The sequence below is a fragment of the Aythya fuligula genome, chromosome 5 (genome assembly GCF_009819795.1).
Source record: "Aythya fuligula isolate bAytFul2 chromosome 5, bAytFul2.pri, whole genome shotgun sequence".
In the NCBI taxonomy this organism is placed as follows: domain Eukaryota; kingdom Metazoa; phylum Chordata; class Aves; order Anseriformes; family Anatidae; genus Aythya; species Aythya fuligula.
In genome coordinates, this window is record NC_045563.1 from 21436924 (window position 1) to 21458706 (window position 21783).

The following is a 21783-nucleotide window of genomic DNA, read 5'->3' on the forward strand; positions in this document are numbered from 1 at the left end:
TGAGACATTAAGGCATCACTCACAGTTATCTAGTCTCATGGCCCCAAACATTTGTGCAAGCACTTGCAGCACCTCTGCACGAATGCCTGTGTTCTAGAGATGATTCCTAATGTCAGTATATTTTGCAGAGCCTGAGAGGGAAACTTCAGGGACTTCAGCTTTCAGGCTATCACATCTAGCACCTTTCAGAAGAAACAAATACTCCTTCCTTTTCATAGAGGCTATTCAAGTGTCTGAAAAGTGGTGCTCTATGTCATGGCACAGATAACATGAAAAAGGGAGATGAAGCACATAGAAATGCAGACTGTGCTTTGTAGAAAAATGCTCACATCTCTCCTATCTCTAGGATGAAAGCCTTGTACATTACCAATCAGATGATAATGTACAAGGCCCACTGTATTCACTGGACCACAACCATTCCCATTTTATTTTGGTGGATCACGTAACACCAGAGGATCCAGACAGAACGACTGAACTACGGCTCACCTTGGAAAAGCACATTTCAGAACAGCGCACTGGGTATGGTGGTAAGTAGACTATACAAACATCCTATAGCTTGAATACTAGCGACATTACAGGGATACATGTGGGTCCCTCGCCTTATCAAAGGCAACTCCAGTTCTCAGTTTACCATCTACATAGGCAAGATCAAGTAAACACAGTTGTCATTGTGTAAGAGGCAGAACTAAGCTGACTTAAGTTGAAAAAAATGCTCTTTGAACCAAAAATCCTGACATTTATTGCATCTCCTTAAACATAGCTCAAAGCTGACCTTCAAAGCATCTCTCAAATTGCCTTGAAACACAACAGATGGAAAATAAATCCAGGCTTAAGTGCCCTAACCAGTGGCTCTAAGAGATGGATGTTCATTGTTGTATACTTTTATCCCCTCTCACACTGAGTCTTGAATTGCTCCCACTCTGGAAGAAAAGACTTGCCAAAGCCTTCTGAAAATTTTTAAGCCATATTTGTTTCAGGATAACATTTTATCCTGGGTGAACAGCATAGCATCTAATACCCCTCTAAACCAACGTGAGCTTTGTTTATAATGATAACTGAGCATGGGGTAGGCCTCCTGTTGCGATTTATGGAAATAATTCAGTTGTAGTCCTAATACAATTACTTTCACCTTTCCTTTGTTTCTGTAATACCTGCAGTGCTAGCACAGCTAAAACACAGGAGAAAGAGCTCACTTATTCACATTTTCATGCATCACTGGAGTATTCTATTACATAGCCTATAGTATAGGCACAGATATATCTGAGAGCAGGAATGCACCCAAACAGTGCTTATCTTGTGACTCAGTTGGGAAAGACCACAGGTGGACTCTAATGGTAGGCAGAGGTTGCAGTGCTGACAATTGGAAAATAGCCTCTTTCTGCTTGCAAACCAATCTGATCAAACAAATCTCAGAGGAACAATTTTCTGTCCAAAAATGCAGATTCATCTGACAAATATTTCACTGGAGCATACTGAGTTCAGTGAGATCTTCTATAAAGAAAGCAAGTGTCGTTCATTTAAGTTCAGCAAACCTATTTAACCTTACTGAACTAAAACACTTCAATAAGGTCATGCAGAATTTCCCTATTAAAATATCTACAAATCATACAAAAAAAAAAATTTGGTATTTTGAATATTCTTTGCAAATAAGGACTTCCCACCTTCCCCAATATAACATTAGAATTTCCCACCACCACACACAGAAGTGTAAATTTCATCCAAATCTATGCTAAATGAAGAAGATTCAAAACCACAAATGTTTTCCAAGTATTCTGTAGTCATAGGGGTCAGTTTTCAAACTAGAATAGCACCTTAAAGAGGTATAGCACTACTATGCCATTCACTAAAACAAGTCAAGTTACCTGCCAATCATGGCTAAACTACAGCTCAGTTCTCCTTTATCTCTGTAGTCATCCCACAACAGATGCAAGATGTAGTAGAGACTGGGAGACCTACAAAGGAAAACACTAAAAAACTGTTTGAACCAAATACCTTTTTATCTTCCAACTATAAGAGGCATTAATCTCATGACGCTGCTGTTCTGATAGAGCTCTCTTAGGCCAATCTGCAGTCATCTTCAGAATACAGAGTTCAGTGTTTACAGTATAAACCATTTAGAAATAAGTGGATATCTGTGGGAGAATGGATGAACAGGGATGCCTTCACCATTTCTTCCCCTGCAGCCATAAAAGAAGTTAAATATTGCATAGGCGTTTCTTTTAAATATAGCACTACTCTAAAAATAAAAGATTATAATATTGATAGTGACCACATTAGACTGTACTGAATGATGTTTAGGCTCTTTAATCAGAGTGATAAAGAGTATATAGGGTAAACAAACATCTTAAATCAACAGTGCTGTGATGTACAGAAGTGCCAATATCCACATTTTGCAGCTGAGGCACACAGAGGTGTGAAGAGACCGAACTACTTGCCAGGAATCACACGAACATTTATGGTAAATGTGCCTCGGTCCTGAATCTTAGACTAAGGCCCTGTCTGTTGGGCCATAGGGTTATTTTCTTCCTTTGCCACTTACTTCTGCAGTTGCCTGCAGTTTCAAGTTTTGCTAGGTACTGAAACAGGACATAATAGAAGTACTTTTAAAGTGAACAGCAGAAAAGCAATAGTTCTTGTGATAGCTGTTAACACTTGTTTGTTTTTGTTTTCTTCTTTAAACCATCTATTTCACAGGAACAGGAAGCATTGAGATTCCTGTGCTTTGCTTACTGGTAAATGGAGGACCAAGCACACTTGAGGTAATAAGCTGTTTCTAATTCAAGAAAAAAAAAAAAAAAAAAAGTAATAAATACTAAATAATTACTGGAAAAATGGTTGGATGAGAAATACATGTATTGGCACTTTACATGAAGTCAAGATTTAGATCTATACATCACTTAAGAACTGAATTCCATTAATGTTAAAATTAACCATATTTGTTTGGAAGAAATATTTCATTTTGAAAAGGTGCTGGCAAATCAGTAAGGCTTCTACTGCCAGCTAGTACAGCGCAAAGAAAAAAATTCAAAACCAGAACAAAACCTCAGAAGTCAGCTTCAAATTTAGTAGAGTAGAAATACTGTGCTATTACTTGAGATGACATACGAAAGGATTAATCATTCAGCAAGAGAGAGAACTGTCACAGAGCTCCAAGGAAACGCAAGGCCAGGTTTTCTAGATATTCCACTTTCAAATGATAGTGTCCTACTTCCCCTGAGCAAAAATACCTTGTATAATATAATAAAAACTGGAGAGTTGCCTGCTAATGTTCCCATATCCTGTTTAGTGAAGAATCAGTTATGAATTTTTTTGAGCACTTCCACAACTTCCAGAACGTGTTGACTAGGAGATCTATAATATCTATTTTACTTCTTCTGATATTTTATTTTAGTACTTTGTAGCAGTCAATATCAGCATGGCTTTTTTTTTTTTTTTTTTTTTGATAATACTCTCAGCTGAAGACAAATACCCTACTGTACCTTTCAGGAGATAAAATTTTCAGAATGTATAGCTAGGTTTAGCAGCCAGAAAAGCCTGCTGAGAATTCCTGTATAGCACTCCTCTTGCACTTGACCATGCTGAACTACAAACAGCTATAAGGAAAGAGTGGAGAGAGGGGAGGGGAAAAAAAAGAAACAGACAACCAGTCATGAACAAAGATGTTTTATGCATTGCCTGTCCAAATCTGGATGCTTAGCTACTCAGCACGTGCCATGGAAAGCACTATAATCAGGGACTTATAACACGGAAAATCTGCCACAAAGTCAAAAAAATCCCAATAGTCCAGAGGAATCTGGACTGACTCCAGAACGAATAGGTACATATTTATTTCTAGTTTGCAAGGAATCTTTCTTCTTTGAGTAACATTTTCTTTGCATGTATGAATTCTAAAAATGTACTTTTTAAACTACAGAGGATTTGCATCGGTTTGGAAAATTCTGCTCCCTGGCTTATCTTAGCAGGGTCTGGAGGTACAGCTGACATCTTAGCTGCATTCATGAATGAGCCACAGCTTATTGTGCCAGAAGCTGTTGAAAAGCAATTTAAGGAGAAATTCCCTGCAGAAAGCTTCTTGTGGAAGGACATTCTCCAGTGGACAGCAACAGTGAGCTCATGTTTGATAATTGCATGCAGTGTTTGATAATTACATGCATCATGTTCACAAGCTCTCTTCTACCATTCCTAGCTTCAGTACTCCATTCAGTGCAGTTTGAAAATGTACTCCCCCAAAGTTTTGGATACTCCATTGCTCTCTTGCTAATGCCATATACCTCTCTAACACTAAAATCAAGGTGTCAGTTGATCATACATGCTACTTTGTCCTAGTGATTCAGCTGACAACCAAAGCCTCTGTTCTTTCTCAGTTATTTCCTCAAGTAACAACCAGCACCCAAGAATCCCAGAGTCCTTCTGGAGGACATGAAGCATTATTTATCCTCCACAGCTGTGGAGCTTGTGCAGCTGTGAAAGAAGCAACCTAATTCATGATCTACAGCTGTTAAGTGGAAAACCTAATTGTGGGCATGCATGAATAAATTAACAAGAACAAAGAGTGTTTAGAAGTTACCCTATATATTGTTGGTTATTTGTATTCTTCTTAAAAAAGACAGACAAAACAGATCCATAGATTGTCTTTATTCTTTGTCTTGAGGCACACTCACTAGACTTAAACCACTATGGCTAAATGTTTAAGAAACAAAAAAACACTTTGACATTGTCTTCATGTGAAGATTGAAGAACAATGTATGCCTCTGAGACAAATGGAGGCATTTGCCACACAACCTCACCCACTACTTATTCTTTGCAGTCCTCACTGTAATCCTTAGCTTTGAAGGTCCACATGCTACTTCCATTAGGGAGAACTTTGTCAGATCACTAAGAAAAGGAGATGGAAGGGCATCAATGACTCAAAGAAGCTTTAGAGACCATGCTTTGAAATAAACAACTCTGAGAGGAGAATTTGAATGTCAGAGCAGAAAAAGGTAAAGCAGAATTAGTGATCACAGCATGACTATGAATCAAATAGGAATGGGAGTTAAAGATCTTCTAGTTAAAGCAATGCCCTGATTCTCAGGGTCTCCAAGTTCTATTCCTCCTATCGTGCTATGCAATGCTGGGGAAGACAATAACTCCTTCCTTGCCTCAGGACCTATTTATATGGAAAGCTAATAATGTTCATCTTCTTGCCAAACCTCAGTTTTGCATTTAGAATGCATGTTCTTTGGGAAAAGCTGTACATGTGGTCTACACTGGGCTCTTAGACATTAGTGTTTAGACAGTGGTTTAAATGATTTCTGTTTCAACTCCCAATAGATTCAGAACATTATTTCACACCAACATCTTCTAACTCTGCACAACTTTGAGCAAGACGATTCAGAACTAGACACAGTCATTTTAAAAGCTTTAGTAAAAGGTAAGAACAATAATTGTAATACTTTGTTATTTGACCTCACTCTGCCATAAATATATTTTATTCTTGTCCAGAGCAAGTTCAGTTGGCTGTTCCATAAGATTTCATTTCTAATGAAGAGTTGTTCTGCTTGCTTATTGACAAAGTAACTGGCAGCTTTTGAATCTAGCATTAAACTAGTGTTTGCTTTTTAATCTCATGCTATTGTATAGTATTATTTTAATTAGTCCTTTATTTCACAGCTTGCTTCTCTTAGTCGTAGAGGCAGTAGAAGAACTGATATATACTGTAACAGTTATTCCATTTACAAACCATTAACAAAAAAAAAAAAACAACACACACAACAGAAAACACAATCAGACCTGAACTACCTTAGTTCCAGATCAACCAAGTACAACCAAGTTGTTCTATAAAAAACCTTCACTGTCTGTTCTGAAATACATTACTTGCTCTGCCAGCCCTTTTAATTTGTGTTAGACTAGCCTAACTTTAGCATTAGGGAAAAAGAAATTCTATTCCTCATGTGCTAATTAAAACAAGACAAAAACAAGAGCCTCACCCTCCCCACTTTCTGCAGATCAGGGTCTTTCTTAAAATACTAATTTAATTTGATGTTTTAAGAGAATTTAGCCACTAAAATATTCAAAAAATGAGGTTTTAGATTAATATTTCTTAAATGAGGAGAAAAAACACCTGTGAACGGTTCCTGGTTTAGTGACCTACAAATCTGTGATAACTGAATAATAGCTAACTTTGCCAATCAAATTACCAATACTATATTGAATTAAATGTAACTAGTGTAAAGTACTGAATTTCTTTGCCTTTCTTATTTGTTCCAGCCTGTAAAAGCCACAGTCAGGAGGCCCAGGAATATTTGGATGAACTGAAGTTGGCAGTGGCCTGGAACAGAGTGGACATAGCTAAAAGTGAAATATTCAACGGTGATGTGGAATGGAAGGTACAAGGTTTTATTGCATTAGAGGCCCATCGGCGTGTAACCTAAAGGGTGTGGGATACAAACATACTGACAAGAAAGGCCTCAGTTTTCAGCAATACCTGCATTCCTCACTAAGAGATCAGGCAGCCATAGCAGCCTTGTTTAAGATATCTTTCTGGTTCCCGTCCTGCACCCCAGATGATAATGGGGGAAGACAGGTGAATAATTTAGTGGTCACGTTCTTTTTCTTGAGCCTTTGGGGGGCAAGAACCCTTACCCCCACACCTCTTTCTGTACAGACCTTTAAGCACGCAAACCACTGTTTCTAACTGCTACATAAATACCCAGTGCAGTGGGTACCTGAACATCATCACAAGTCCTACAGCTTGCTAGTTGTGCTAGTGTTTTAATATTAATGTTTACATAGACATTTTCTACATAGTTCTATCCCTCTTTCTCATCATACCCACAGATGACCTGTTGTAAGGCAAAATGTACATGTCCTAACAGTAAATTTTACCTCCCTTCCTTATTCATCCGTGAATATCTCTAAAACCACTATTTTTCTTCCTTTTTTACCCCCCATTCCTTGTCCTTCAATCAATCTAGTCCTGTGACCTGGAGGAAGTGATGATGGATGCTCTGATCAATGACAAACCAGAATTCGTCAAGTTATTTATTGACAATGGGGCCAACATATCTGAATTCCTGACATACAGTCGTCTGCAGAGACTCTACTGTTCCATTTCTCAGAAGTGTCTCCTCTACAAACTTCTACTGAAGAAACATGAGGAAAGCAAAGTGACCTTGGCAGGGCTCACAGGTCAGCAGCAGCAGGAGTCCTACCCACTCTTCACTCTCAATGAAGTTTCTAGAGTTCTCAAGGATTTTCTCCATGATGCATGCAAAGGTTTCTATCAAGATCTCAGACATGGAGGCAAGAAGAGATCTGTGAGTTACAACTTTCCTTCATAAATCTGATCCTCTGCAATTTAGAATTTGAAAAGTTTTGGCTATTTCTTGGCTTCAGGGATGGGACAAGGAAGGAAATGGAAGAAAACGTTGGTTTCTCTCTTTTTTTTTTTTTTTTTTTTTTAGCTCATTAATCTTACAGCTAAAAATTAGTCACTTTTTTTTCATTTTGAATGAAACTCAGAAATACCAAAGTTCTTGCAAAGCACTGGAAATCATGCATCGAAATTGATTTCCAGAGAAGCACAGGGAAACTCGGTAAAGATCAGAGTTCTAGAGTAATATAGTAATTAAAACTTTCGATATTTGCAAAGTTCTAGTTTAATCTCAGAACTCTTTAAACTCCAAAATAAATTGTCATTTGAGACATAACTTCAATCATTTTTGCTTTATTAAAGCTTACCTGAATTAATCAGTAGTACAAAAAACTATCCAAGTTTGAATCTAGGCAGGTTTTCCCTGTGCACAAGAACAGAATACGGGGTAACATCTTACAGAAATAAAAGTTTGCCACTGCAGTCTCACTTACTTTTGCAGAATTTGACAGTAACTGACCTAAAACCAACTGATGCAAATAGGACCCAAGTCAGATACAAGATCACACTGCCCCCCTTAAAAGCTTCTTTCCATGGTTGTGAGCAGCAGCCCGATCCCAATAACATTGGCAATGCTAAGAGTATCCCTGTAGGGGCATACCAGTGTGTTCCTACTCAGTTGTTCTAGATTTCAAAGCAATTTAGTATACTAAATAACTCCCTACAAACAAACAAAAAAAAAAAGAGGAGGGGGGAACCAAACCATTAATATAAATTTGAACAGAATGCCATAGTTTAAGTGATTTCAAAAATATCCTTGCATAAAGTTGTTTTAGAAAAAACCCACACACCACTCTGGCTGCTTCTAATTAATGCGATTGATATATAGACATTTTTAAAATATACTTTAAATTCAGGACTTGACCTAAGTTGCCATACTTTCTCTGGAGAGTTTTTTTTTTTAATCAAGCATTAAAGGAAAAAGCACCATTCTACTTAAAATACTCCCTGCATGAGGAAGAGGTTTCTCAAAGGAAAGACTAAAAAGAGAGCTCTATTCTTGTCATGTACAGGGCCTTGGTGTGATTTATTCCTGTTCCCTTTTCTCTGAAACCACATCCTCTGTGGCAGTTGAGCAGAATCTGATATAACCATAGGCCAGCTCAGATTAGTTAATCACAGGTCTGTCTTGTATGATATTACACACCAGAGGTGAAACCCTGGCCTTAATAAAGTCAATGAGAGCTTTGCCATCGACTTCAGTGGAGTCATGGTTTCATCCAGAACATTCTCACACATATTGAGTTATATCAGGGACACAAGGGTCCTTTGATTCAGTACAGAATGAACTAATTACCTCAGACCCACAGGAGAAAAAAAAAAAAAAAAAAAGAAAAATCAAAAGACTATGAAGTGGCTGGCAAGGCCAGGGGCTGCTTAGATCATGCCATTTGCACGGAATGAAATTGCAAAGCAGGTTTTAATTTCTGAAAACCGTATTTCAGGATAAAACAAACACAAGGCAATTACCTGGGCCCTTGGACATGAACCAGAAAAGTAAAAATCCTTGGAGGGATTTGTTTGTATGGGCAGTACTTCAAAACCGGCACAAGATGGCAAACTATTTCTGGGCTATGGTAAGCATCAAGCTATAGCTCCTTCAGGTGAGGTATTGTCATATTTCATGTATATGAGATGGTTTTTTGCTCTGCCTTGCAGCTCAGATGATAGATAGGTTTGCTTCTGAAATACTGGATGCACATTTATAGCACCTTTCATCTCAGTGTGTCTCATGCCAGCAGGGGCCAGGGGGCCTGACAGAGGTAGTACAGAACAGCAGCAGGTGTAAATCAGTGCAGCCTGAAACTGCTGATTAACTTCAGCTGCAGAGCTGACCCTTGTCTTCCTTGCTGCTGATGACTCACCACCCAGTCTCAGATTTTGTTCCTTCTACAACAGGTCAATTGTTTGCGCTTTAGCAGGAGGACAGTGCGATTGAGCATCTTCAGCTTATTTGCTGGATACATAGGGAACAACAGCATCACAGTCCCAGGGACTGAGCTTCAAACCGGCATAATTGGCTCCTGTTTTGCACCCTTCCACAGCTGAGGCCATCTCACACATCTGCAGTACCACAGTTTCTGTTTCTTCCCCCTCCTGCTCCAGAGGCCAGACACAGCTCCATCTGCAAGCATCCAGCTAGCTGCATCTGGCCCAAAGGGGTCATGTGAAGGGAGATAAACTGCAGCACAGCTCTTCAACCAGTGAGTGTGTGCATGCAGACACATCCGCACCTTGAAGGACCTTGTGTTTGTGGAGCCCTGTTACCAGAAAGCACATTTCTCTGCTGTGTGTTACTGTTGTGTCTCTATCAGCTGTGCTCCCTCCTTTCCCATATGTCCTTATGCAGGGTCTCAGCACAGCCATGTTCTAGGAAACTGAGCAGCATGAGAGTGTTTTGTTCTATTTCCATAACCCATTCTTCTCTTCTAGGTCCTCAACTGCTACCCCAAATCAGGCCCCCTAAGGTCAAACATACCCAGGTGTCACCAGCCTCATAAGGCACAAAAACTACTAACGCATGGTTATTGACTCTCAAATATCAAAACTGCTATTTCTGTAGACAGTTTAAACTTTCAAGTCTGTCTTTTAGGGAAGGCTCTTCCAAGGGAAGACATACATGAATTTGCTATTCATTAGTGAAGCATCCCCAATTGAGCATTTCAGACCGGTAATACCTTTACATTTTACAGGGTCAGGAGGGTGTAGCTTCAGCTCTGGCAGCCTGTAAGATCCTTAGGGAGATGTCCCACCTGGAGACAAAGACAGAAGTAGCACGTATAATGAAAGAAGCAAAGTATGAGCAGCTCGCTGTTGGTAAGTAAAGGCAGCTATTTAACAGCATCAACAGTTTCCAGAGGCCACTCTGGAAGACAAGCAAGTAGGGGGTAAAAAACCAGCAACAAATAACACACACACCAAAACCCTCAAGAAGTTGTAAAAAGCCAACTGTCATGAGTAATTTAACAGACTTGCAACACAGCCAGTCCCAAGCGTTCAAATACCACAGGAGGAGGACTAAAACTCCAAATTCTCATTCTGGAAAAATCAGTGTTCTAAGGCTGACCCCTGGGATGCATGGAAGAAGTTTCTTCCTTGCTGCATATTGGTATTTTAAGTGTTTGACCTTACTACAAGGTGTATTACAATGACAGGCAAGATAGAATAACCAGAACACTTCCAGGCTCATAGCAGTCTCGTTGCCCTGCAACATCAACCTCACTCTGTACGGGCCACGTAATAGAGCACCAACTTTGAAGGGATATCTTCTCTGCTAAAAATAATTTGAGATTACCTCACCCAAAAGCGGGCTAACTGAACTGCCGAAGTCCGAGCAAGGTTCAGGTTGGCTTAAGAGCAGACAAGCCGCCCCACCCTACAGCAGCCAGCATTCAGGCATCCACAACGCTGGAACGCCAAGCCCTCTCTCCTCAGCTTGGTTTAAAAACAGATATTTGCAGATGAGATTCTCTGCTGTTCTGACATCACTCCAATTTGTACCTGAAGGTAATGCTACTGTGAACAGAGGGCTTTAGAATACAGTTCATGTAAAAATCCAGAAACTCTTTGCCCTTCGAACTAGTACATCACGCTCCCGAAGCCTCATGCAGACACTGATACATTATTTATACACAGACCACATTTCATGCTCCTTTTACAGGGCCATTACTATTTTAAAAACTACAGCACTCATATAATCACAGGAGTCCAACAATTTAGTCATGGAATTAGAGGGCCTAATCCAATACACAGCAGTCTGTTCCTTGGCTTTCGTAAACATGAGATCAGGTCCTCAATTTCCGTTTCTGGCCCAGATAATACTGTCAATATTATGCAGAGCAAACCTTCTTTAAGAATGATAAATACCATACTAACTGCAAAAGAAGTCTGCATATCAGCGTATTTTAAGTGAACTCGATCCTTTCCCCAGCCCTTGCAGTGTAACAACAAGGTGTAGGCTAGCCTAGGAAAGGTGCTGAGATAATCAAGTGAATTAGAATGAGAGACAAAAAGTCAGATTTTGTCTAACGAGAAAACCTTGACTTTCTGTACTATTTATCTGAGTTTCTGAGCTCCAGAACAAGCTTCTCTTGAAATAGATCTATGCCACAACACACTATCAAGTCTAATACTATTTTATGTCAAATATCCATGTCTCAAACAAAGCATTCATTGGCTATGAGTCAAACCTGAGCTACTCCTTTTGTTTAGTCTATTCAGGGGAAAGGGAGTAGTGTAGCAACTCATCCTTCAAAGTGTAGGAGGATCTCCTCTGGGATTTGCTTTGGCTCGGTGCTGCCTAAAGCTCCACACAAGGCAGCTACAGATGAGCGATTATAAGACACACCGATGTTTCTAAGACATGTCTGTGGAACTGAGAAGAAAATACATTTCCATAGGAGATCAAAAAACAAAAACAGAGCACCCCAGAGCTGAGAAGGAAGTATGCAGATGGAAAGAAGCGAGGAAGTTCTGAGATTTACTTCATACCATCCTGCAAACAGTGGGAATTTTAAAATTACAATTCCAGTAGTTTTTTTCCCCACCAAAGCAAATCCATTACATCTGGCCTCTTCAGAGTTATTCTTGTGTCCAGGATTGTTCCTCTCTCCCACCCACCTCACCTTAGCTCTTGGGCTTTTTAACTATTGCAGCCTTGCAGAACTCTTTAGTGCAACAGACACATCTGGCAGATGTTGCACCTTCCATATATCACCCTCTTGCCTCACATTCATTTTTTGTTTTTAAATGACGAGATCTGTTTGTCTACATTTCCTTCATCTGGCAGAACTGTTCAGTGAATGCTACCGCAACAGTGAGGAGAGAGCATTTGCTCTGTTGGTAAGAAAAAATCAGTACTGGAGCAAAACTACCTGCCTTCAACTGGCTACAGAAGCAGATGCAAAGTCTTTCTTTGCACATGATGGTGTCCAGGTAAGTCCTACAGACACTTCCCCTACCACCAGGGCCTTTAAGCATGATGTTGGACACAAAAGAGGATAGTACAACAACCAAATGGCCCCATGAAACATGTTCAGATCAGAGACATTCTTTGGAGAGGGAACTCTTCACTCTCCCTGGCACTGGATGAAGAGGATGTCATGCTGTATATCTGGCAAAGCAATGCTCTTGTCCCTTTTATCCAGTTAGCCTCCAGACCAATGCACTGAAGACGATGTTTAGCCCTCATTCATCTGGTGCTTTTTCCTCCATTGCTCAGAGAAAACCATCAGGAAAGTACTTAAAATCTGCCTGAGGCAAAATGAAGCTGCTCAAGGATATGAGGTAGCTCCTTAACAGAACTTGTTCAGATTCAGAGAAGCTCACTGATAAAAGTTAAATCAAATTACTGTTCAGTTTCACCCCCACAACCTGAGTTCTATCCACATACACTAAACTAAATTAAGAGTGATGGTGCTTTTAGCTCCCAGTGGCTGACTTTCACTTCCTCAGCAGTACAGATGTTCTTTTATTCCACTTGAATTACAGTTCTTTCCACTGTTCTCTCATAACTCTTGGCATACTAAAAAACTGCAGAAGGACATGCAAAGTGTCCATATGCTTTGAAGGTGTGCCTGCTCTTAAGGTCTTCAGAGCATTGACTAACCTTTACTTGTCTTAGGAGCCACAGAACGTAGATGCACTTACATTTTTATGATGCCAAAGCCATCTCTTGTTTTCTTGAATTTCAGGCCTTCCTGACAAAAATATGGTGGGGTGACATGTCTACAAGCACACAGATCCTGAAATTAATCTGTGGATTCTGGTGTCCTTTCCTAATCTACACAAATTTAATAGCATTCAGGTAAAAACAAGTATTTGAATGCAAGAGAAAAGTAAAGGAAGTCATGAAAAAAAATCCAAACTGAAAATTTCTTATGAATAAATACAGTAATATCGCCTCAGAAGGTTAACAAAAGGAGTGCACCACTCTTGACCAAATTAGTTTGCTATGGGACTGAGTGATTTGTATGTACTGGGCTAGTGCTTTGTTTATTCTAATACATCAAAAGCCAATATCAATTTCACCTAGATCACTTTTTGTACAGTCCACAGAAAAGCCTGTTGGGATTCTGTTAGCTCCACTTGAATGTTCAGCATATACAGTAACGTGTAGCATATAGAGGATATCTCCAGATATAGCACCATCTATTTCTAGATGTGAGGATGCCTGGTTCAAACCTCAGTATCTTAGCAGTAAAAACAACCATCACAAAGCAGAAATAGCAGCCACAAGCCTTGGGAACCAAAAGTCAAGCTTAAAACCACAGGACTCATATGAAACCAATTAAGACTTTCTAATTTAACATCTTGGGAGATCTTTGTAGTATTCTGCAGGCACAGCTTTGGAGTTCATAGTTTTGAGCTTTTTGTCACAACGAAGAGGCTAGGATCTTAGGCTTTCTTCAAAGAAAAAATAAAATCACCAAAGGAAACCAAGCAAAACAGAAAAGAAGAAAAAAAGCAGCCATGATGTTCAGACACAGTCATAAGAATCTAAGAACTGAAACTGTGGGAAAACCTCCAAGTATTGTGAGAATCAGAGATAGAAATCTATAGAATTCTATAGAATGACCTGCTATTAAGAAATACATATGCTTAACTGTTAAACTACTTATACAGAAAGAGGAAAGCTTGTTTGCCATTCCTGACCTAAGACTTCCATTCTGCTAGTGTCTCTAAAGATTTTTTTTTTTTTTTCCTATGAATAGTGGTTATCAGCTTCACAAATCCAAGTAATTTAATGTGAAACATTGGCCAAGTTTTCATAGAAGGGCTTAAATTATAGAATGGCTAGGGTTGGAAGGAACCTTGAAAATCACCTAGTTCTAAACCCCCTGCCACAGTTAGGGATGCCACCCACTAGATCAGGCTGCCCAACAATTCTTATTCAAAGGAAGCCTTTCCAAATTTGTTCTGTTGAGGACATTTCTCCTTTCCCTGGAAATGCAAGAGTTGACATGCATACCCCAACGCTTCCTGGCATTTCCTGTCTTAAGTGCTAGTGAGAGCATCCAGGAATGGAGCATGGGGGTACTGTCTTCTAGGACTGATTGAGGTGTCTATTTCTGCTCAAATTCTTTCCTAATTATTTTGAGGAAACTGAGCATCTCGCTCCATTTGTTTTGGAACACGTGTTGATTATCATTTCTCCTTTGAATCTTGTGGCTGACTTCAGCTTTCAAATACAAAGAAATTGCAGAGCTAAGGTTTATGCATATCTGATAGCTTTTCTGCAGAGCAAGTCCCAAATAAGTATATGCAAACAGTTCTGTAGGAATGCCAGTTTGGTAGCGAAGAATTGCTAACCACTGTCTTTTAACTAATGAGTTTATTTCCTTACAGTGAGGAAAAACAGTCAAAGAAAGAACCAGAGCCACCTAGAGAGCTGGACAGTTCAGATACAGAAAGGACTTTGTTTCTTTCTAAGGAAGAATATAGGTAAGTTTAAAACCATCGGTTAACACAATTTTTATGACTACAAAGAACAGGACACTTCTTGTGATTAGTGACCAGCTAATGATCCTAAGGAGCAGCTGAACGGCCAGGAAAGTCATTATTCCTCAAAAAGTGCTGCTCCCTCTGATTGCTGTTGTTGTTACTCTGTAAAAGGAATACAGAATATAAACGGGGATATAGCACCATATCCCCGAGACAACTTTACACCTCATGAGCAGGCCATTTTTACAGAACAAAGTATCTGGTCAATACCTGGGGAGTCAGAAGGCATTTCCTGAGATTCCCTTCAGCCAGCAATAGCTGAAGTACATCAGATTTAGGAACTACGATCCCCATTAAGACTACTGAATTCAGCAGAACAAAGGTTCTCAGCTAACTCTTGCGTAACTCTAATGCATCACTGCATACTTTCCTACAAAGGCAGCAACAGAAATACTTGCAAACAGCGGTACCTGGGAATTTACGTAGCCAGCTTCCCGCTATACTAGTCCTCTTCATTTATATTTAAAGAAAAAACAAAACTGGCCCTGAGGAACCTGAACTACAAAAACGGACTTATGTTCTAGAGAAAGCATTACAGAAATGGGGAACTAAGCACAAAGATTTTGGCAGTTGGTCATGGGCTCTCATACAGCCACAATTCAGAACTTCTGATCCCCACCCTATCCTTCAACCGCACACTCCTTAGCAAAACCTGTAAGGCCATAAAGACTTAAGTCAGGACAGGAAAACTTTTGATTAATACACAGTTCACTTAATAGCTAACAGAAGCTAAATATCTGCTTGTATTTAACACGTGCTTTTCAATTGTTTGAAGAGAGCTTCAGAAATATGTGGACATTGTTACCAATGAAACACAGTCCACAGTATGTAGTGCTGGACCAAGTCAGAATTAGCCTCTGTTTTTAGCTCTGGCATTTAATTGCTGGTATATTGAAGAAAACCATGACTTTTTGCTCCCTCTCTAACCTGCAAAATAGGTGTAAAAATGTCTGCCTCTTGAGGACTATTTGTAAGTAATGTCATAAAGTCCTTTCATATCCTGAGTGAGGCATGGTTTATGACTCTTGGTCATTATGTTGTGTGTTCCAATTGCTATTATCTTAGAGATTTAATTTAACAAAGGGACTCTCTCCCTCCCAGAGTTGTTTCAGCATCTGAGCATCTTACAGTAAAGCTGCAATTATCTGTTTATGATATTAGCCTGTTACCATGGGAATGTCTCTTACAAGCAAGAGGTAGGGTAGAATCAGGCACGCAGAAAAGACTGGAGATGAGAAACTTTTCCTTATAATGAGTATATTTAATAATTAGCAAGAATGTCAGGGGAAATTAAAGACTATGAAGAGTCATTGTTTGCCTTTTTTTTTTTTTGGGGGGGGGGGAGTGGAAGGGGTGGAGAGCATACTCTAGCATGCACATCCTTTGTTAGGAATCATTCCTCTCAGAATCAGAAAACTAAAGGATCCAATAATATCATTAACTTACAGAGGTGAGCAATTTATATGGAAACAAAACCTCATGCTAAGATCAGATCAGATTGCTACCAAACACAAGGAACTTGCATTTTCTGCACAGGATAATTTCCATTGCCAGTAGATAACACTTCATATTTGAAAACACTGCAAAAACAACAGTAGATGCATAGGTCAAATTTCCCTTTGGTTACCAAAATACACGTGCAACTCCAGAAGAGTCAAAGCCTACCTGTATGAATAATTTATGAGCTCAGCTTTTTTTTTTTTTTTTTTTTTTTTTTTTTTTTTTACTGAAAGGCTTCTTTGGTGATCCTTTTGCAATTTGATTTAATCATCGGGGCAAGATGCCAGTGTGCACAGTTACGTAAACTGCAGTATTCCTTCAGTAGCTCTCGTAGACTCCATCAAGGGTAGTCAAGAAACACATTTAGCGTGATTCAGCACTTTTGAGTCTAGGTCCAAAAGAATAATCATCTCAAGTAGCCACAGCAATGACAACTTCTGCATGTGACCGTTACAAAAAACTTCTAGGACCAAAATAAGATCTAACTTGCAAACTTACACTAGCTATTTGCTTTTCTTACCTATCGTTTTGGATGATGAAGACCAACTAGCAAAATTCTCCTTCTTCCTGAGAATTTGCATGATGTTCATACTACATGTAGTATGAACACATTGAAGTTGCAAATCTAATGCAACAAAACTGAAATAACAAGGATACACATTTAAGCCTGATGCATCTTTGTTTTTCAAAGCCTTCTCTTTGATTTCTGCTATGGTAACATGATTGCTCTGATTTCCACAGCTTTCCTCCTTCCTCTACCAGCATCTGCCTGTTACTGTCTTAAAAGAAGCTTTATATAGAATAATACTGAGCCTATTCCCATGAACTTATTTTAGGAAATTGTCACCAAGCCTATATTCTTTTTGTTTTGCAGAGGAAATGGTAAATTAGAAAAGCAGAACCCTTCTGAAAACACAGCGTGGGCAACATTCTTGTTTACTCGGTGGAAAAAATTCTGGAGTGCCCCTGTAACTGTATTTATGGGAAATGTTATAATGTATTTTGCTTTCCTGTTTCTGTTTACTTATGTCCTTTTACTGGATTTTAAACCACCTCCACCTGAGGGTCCATCTGTTAAAGAAATTATACTTTACTTCTGGGTTTTTACCCTGGTCTTAGAAGAAATCCGACAGGTCAGTAACATTCAACATCACAGCAGCAATGCAATAAACCTTGAGATAATATTTTGAATAGATTTACAAACCGCATGAACTGTGCAAACTTGAAGATTTCAACTCTCATGTGCAGGTTTGCACAGAAAAGAAATACAAATCTTACCTTATTCAAAACACTCCACCTCTCCCTCCCAAAGCACCCTTTCCCTGCACCTTATAAGCCTGTAGCTCCACCTTTGTTTTTCTAGCTTGCTCCAGCTGTAGCCAATAGCCAAGTGGGCTGCTAAGACTCAGGCGTCCTTCACTTTATGAAGTATCTGTCTGGTTTTACTCCCCAGAACTAGGACTTCCCACCACAGTTAACATAAATTGGAAGTTACAGGCTGCACTTGGAAGTGCAGCAGATACATCGACAACGTAATCAAAGATTTCTACCCTGCTGGGGACTGTTTAAAAAAAAAAAAAAAAAAAAGATTTAATGAATTCAGATTACTTCTGTTTGTTTGAAAATATTTATACATTCAAAACATTAGCAGATCTTTTTTTGTTTTGCTTTTCCTGTTTAAGAAAACATAGAGACTTCACTAATCTCCTAATTATTGTTCTTGGAATATCTTCAGTTCAACAACTGAAATAATGCATGCTAGCATGTTGCCAACTGTGGGTGCATAAAACTGTCCTCTTCAGACTAAAACCAGATATAAACACTTATTCTGAAAGAACAAATAGACGCTTGTTGTTTAAGCGATGGGGATGGTGAAGGAGATCCCAGTTTGTTACAAGTTTTTTGAAATTATTCGGAAAGGGCATAAACAGAAAAGCACAGGGAGAATATTTGGATCAAAGAATATTTCATTATAAACCTGTAAGTAGAGTGCTAGGCTGAAAGCCAATTAAGACAGCTCTTTGCCTAGATAATCAAATGTGCACTCACAATTACAGTGTACAAATGCCAGATCTGTACATGCTGTTTAAATAGCTGTATCTAGAAATTGAACATTGACCACAAATCTGTTACATTCTTTAAGTCTGAATGCTCACATCTTGAATCAGACCCTATTAAAATATCACAAGATTAATGTTGTACTTTTCTTTTCTGTGTGTGTTTTAAGACAGTAAACTGAGCTTATGTTTTCAAGCTTTTTTTTTTTTTTTTTTTTCTTTATCCTATTACGCTAGGAAATTTTTGCTTTTTGCAATGAAAGACAAAAGGGAAACAGGAATAATGTTAAAACTCACAATGAAATAGCGAAACTTTAAACAGATCTGTGCTGATGGTCATTTCTCTTTTTCAGAGTTTCTTTACAGATGAAGACACAAATTTAATGAAGAAATTCAAACTGTATCTAGAGGATAACTGGAATAAATGTGATATGGTGACCATCTTCCTTTTCATAATTGGGGTAACCTGCAGGTATATACATCTGTTTTATGTGATGTGGTCAGCTTCAGGAGCTTGGGCTGCGTGTGCCAGTTGACAGGAGAGTCTCACATGCATGTGAGGTCAGGGTATGATATTTACAAATTTTGAAAAAAGTTTCTGCAATAAAAGCCTCTACATTTCTGTTGAAGATGTTGCTGCAGAGACCACAAAAGACATATTGCTATTTTCAAACACTTGTACAGAGAAGCTCTCCTTCCCATTTTTTTGCATTTGCCTTTAGTCACTTTAATCACTTTTTTGCTATGTTTGTTTTGTTTTAATGTCTCATTTCAGCTGAGACAGAGAAGTTGGTGTCTCTGCATCTTTGGGTTACTTCTCACCAATGTACAGATGTTACATTACATTTTTCTTACAGCTGTAATGACTGACATACGCAACCACAACCCTGAAGCACTTGCCTTTTCCTAACTAGACTATGCCTGGAAACCAAGTGTAACATTTGAGAAAAGACTTCTCAGCAGTTCTTGCTAAGATCTGGTATTTTGTTTCATTTGTTCTTCAGGATGCTGAATTCAACTTTTCAAGCTGGCCGCACAATACTTGCCATTGATTTTATGGTGTTTACCCTTAGACTTATACACATTTTTGCAATTCACAAACAGCTTGGACCAAAAATCATAATTGTGGAAAGAATGGTAAGTGTGCAGCCTCTCTCAGATAAATACTTGTACTGTGTAAACATGGAGAACAGGAAATCTCCTTACAGAGGAAATCAGTTTATAATGCGTCTTTATGTTTTTAAGACCTTTCATTTTGCGTATATTGCCTTATTTATCAAGAAAATTAGATGTAGTGAGTTTCAAACAGATCCATCCAAAGAGCTCTGTAGTGTATTAAGTTAGCCTCAATTTACTAATCCTTGTACTTTAGCTAATCACTTACCCTTTGGTCTGGCAAATCAGGGGTAGTGTCTGTGTCTTACACACTGCTATTACTCCTATTTCATAAACTGTGCATTTGGAGCAAAGACCTCAGACAGACAACAGGCCATTTACAGAAGGGCAGGGCATCTACTGAATGGCCCTGCTGTGCTTTGGGAAATAGTTTACATTATTTGCAAGAAGTGTGAAAAGAAATCTGAGAAAATTGATAGTTGCAAGTTTCCCACGGGATTTGTTCTTACTTGTACTTTGTAACTCTAAGCTACAATGAAAACAGCACCTTGTAAGCATATGTTGGAAGATGCTGATGAAAGATTTTTATTTATTACCACTCTCCTGCAGGAAATGAGACATTAGGACTATATTTACTGTGCTTGGGTATAGGTTGGAACTTTGAAACAGCTTTTTATTTAGGCATGTTAATCCTCTAGGCCAATTAGCGCAAGGTAACTGATTAATAGGAGTTCATCTAATTGTAAATGCTATCATAGATTCTACAAATATTTGACTTGTGACTCAAAGCAGAGCTCAGTAAAAGCTCTACAGTCTAAACAAGCCTATACATTGAATAAACGTAACTACCAAGCTATTTAGATCTGTCTACAAATGCAGTAACTGAAACTCTAACATGACATTTGCTTTGAGTAGCAAAAGGGTAAATGGCAAATAAATATTTGTTCTTGCACATTATCTAGTTTACAGCATTAGCAGACTTCTACTGTAAGAGAACCAGGCAGATCTACAGCTCCCAACCCTTCCTGGCAGCGTACCAAACTAAACCAGGGCCCAGAACAAATATGGTGATATGTCTACTATGTTAGCATCTGAAGTCATATGAGATAATACATGGATTAAGAAGATGCAAATAAGAACATAAACAGTAGCCTAGACAAAACTGTAAAACGGGACCTTTCATCTTCCCCTCATCCAAGCCAACACAATACTTTAGCTTCAGTAGTTCAGTGTTGAGCCTTACATCAAGGGAAAGAACAATGAAACTGACTTCAGTAAACAGCATCTTATTGAAAGGTTCATCAGGTGGGTTTAAGCAAGATCATTTCCCTTAAATAGGGAAGTAAACCAAGACTGTGTCTTACCATCTTCCTTCTTTTTAACCTTGATACAGAATTGCTGAGATAAGTCTCGTCGCTGTTAAAATGGCAGTCCAATGACAGTTTATGAGGACACAGACTGCAGTCAGGAAAAAATATTTCCAGACATACTGTTGCTTTCTGTTAACTGTGACACTACTGCAGTCCTGCAGTACTGACAAACTTGAAATCATCCAGAAAACAAAATAGATGGATGAAAGTCAGAGAGACATGAACTATGTCTTGCCTGCCTTAGATACTATAATTCTTAATGGAACTTGTAGTAACCTCCTGGAGGTCTGAAATGCCTATGCTTTTAGGTAACTGTGCAATCCTATTATCTAATTGAAATGAATCTACAGTCCCTAATGAACTCTGTCAGATTAGATGGGAAGAGGATGAAGTGTTCCTCTTCCACCAGGGAAAAATTACTGCATTTGAAAGCCATATTCGATTTTTAAAAGTAAGTGTTTTTGGATTCAATTACTTCTGCTTCTGTAGAGAAATACAATGTTTAAAAGCAGGAAGCCTTGAAAAGAATCTCTCAAATGCATTACTTAACTTGAAAACCCAAGACAGGAGCTACCTGATCCTTGCAGTCTTCAATGTCTGCCCTATCCATGGTTCAGAATTCATTAATGAGTGCTGTCATCCACGATTGACTGCTGCTGCAGACTTCTTGTAATTCACAGCTAAACAGTCAATGGTACTGTGAGATCTCATAGAAAATCTGCATTTAAAACAGATTACTTTAAAAGATAAAATGTTTCATTTTTAAACAGTAATCAATTGAAAAGCAAGGTTTTAATTTAAAATGTGCCCTTATCTAAACTAG

General features: G+C 38.8%; 1 protein-coding gene across 1 annotated transcript in view; it reads left to right on the plus strand.

Moving 5' to 3' along the window:
- Positions 1–21783, plus strand: part of TRPM5 (transient receptor potential cation channel subfamily M member 5) — a 35848-nt gene that overhangs the window by 4561 nt on the left and 9504 nt on the right. The window contains exons 4-17 of the mRNA XM_032188831.1: positions 347–527; positions 2695–2759; positions 3914–4105; positions 5314–5413; positions 6250–6368; positions 6957–7298; positions 8860–8991; positions 10108–10231; positions 12204–12349; positions 13108–13220; positions 14762–14857; positions 17292–17550; positions 18828–18946; positions 19479–19611. Coding sequence (XP_032044722.1) covers positions 347–527; positions 2695–2759; positions 3914–4105; positions 5314–5413; positions 6250–6368; positions 6957–7298; positions 8860–8991; positions 10108–10231; positions 12204–12349; positions 13108–13220; positions 14762–14857; positions 17292–17550; positions 18828–18946; positions 19479–19611 — 2121 coding nt within the window. The remainder of the gene's footprint in view (positions 1–346; positions 528–2694; positions 2760–3913; positions 4106–5313; positions 5414–6249; positions 6369–6956; positions 7299–8859; positions 8992–10107; positions 10232–12203; positions 12350–13107; positions 13221–14761; positions 14858–17291; positions 17551–18827; positions 18947–19478; positions 19612–21783) is intronic.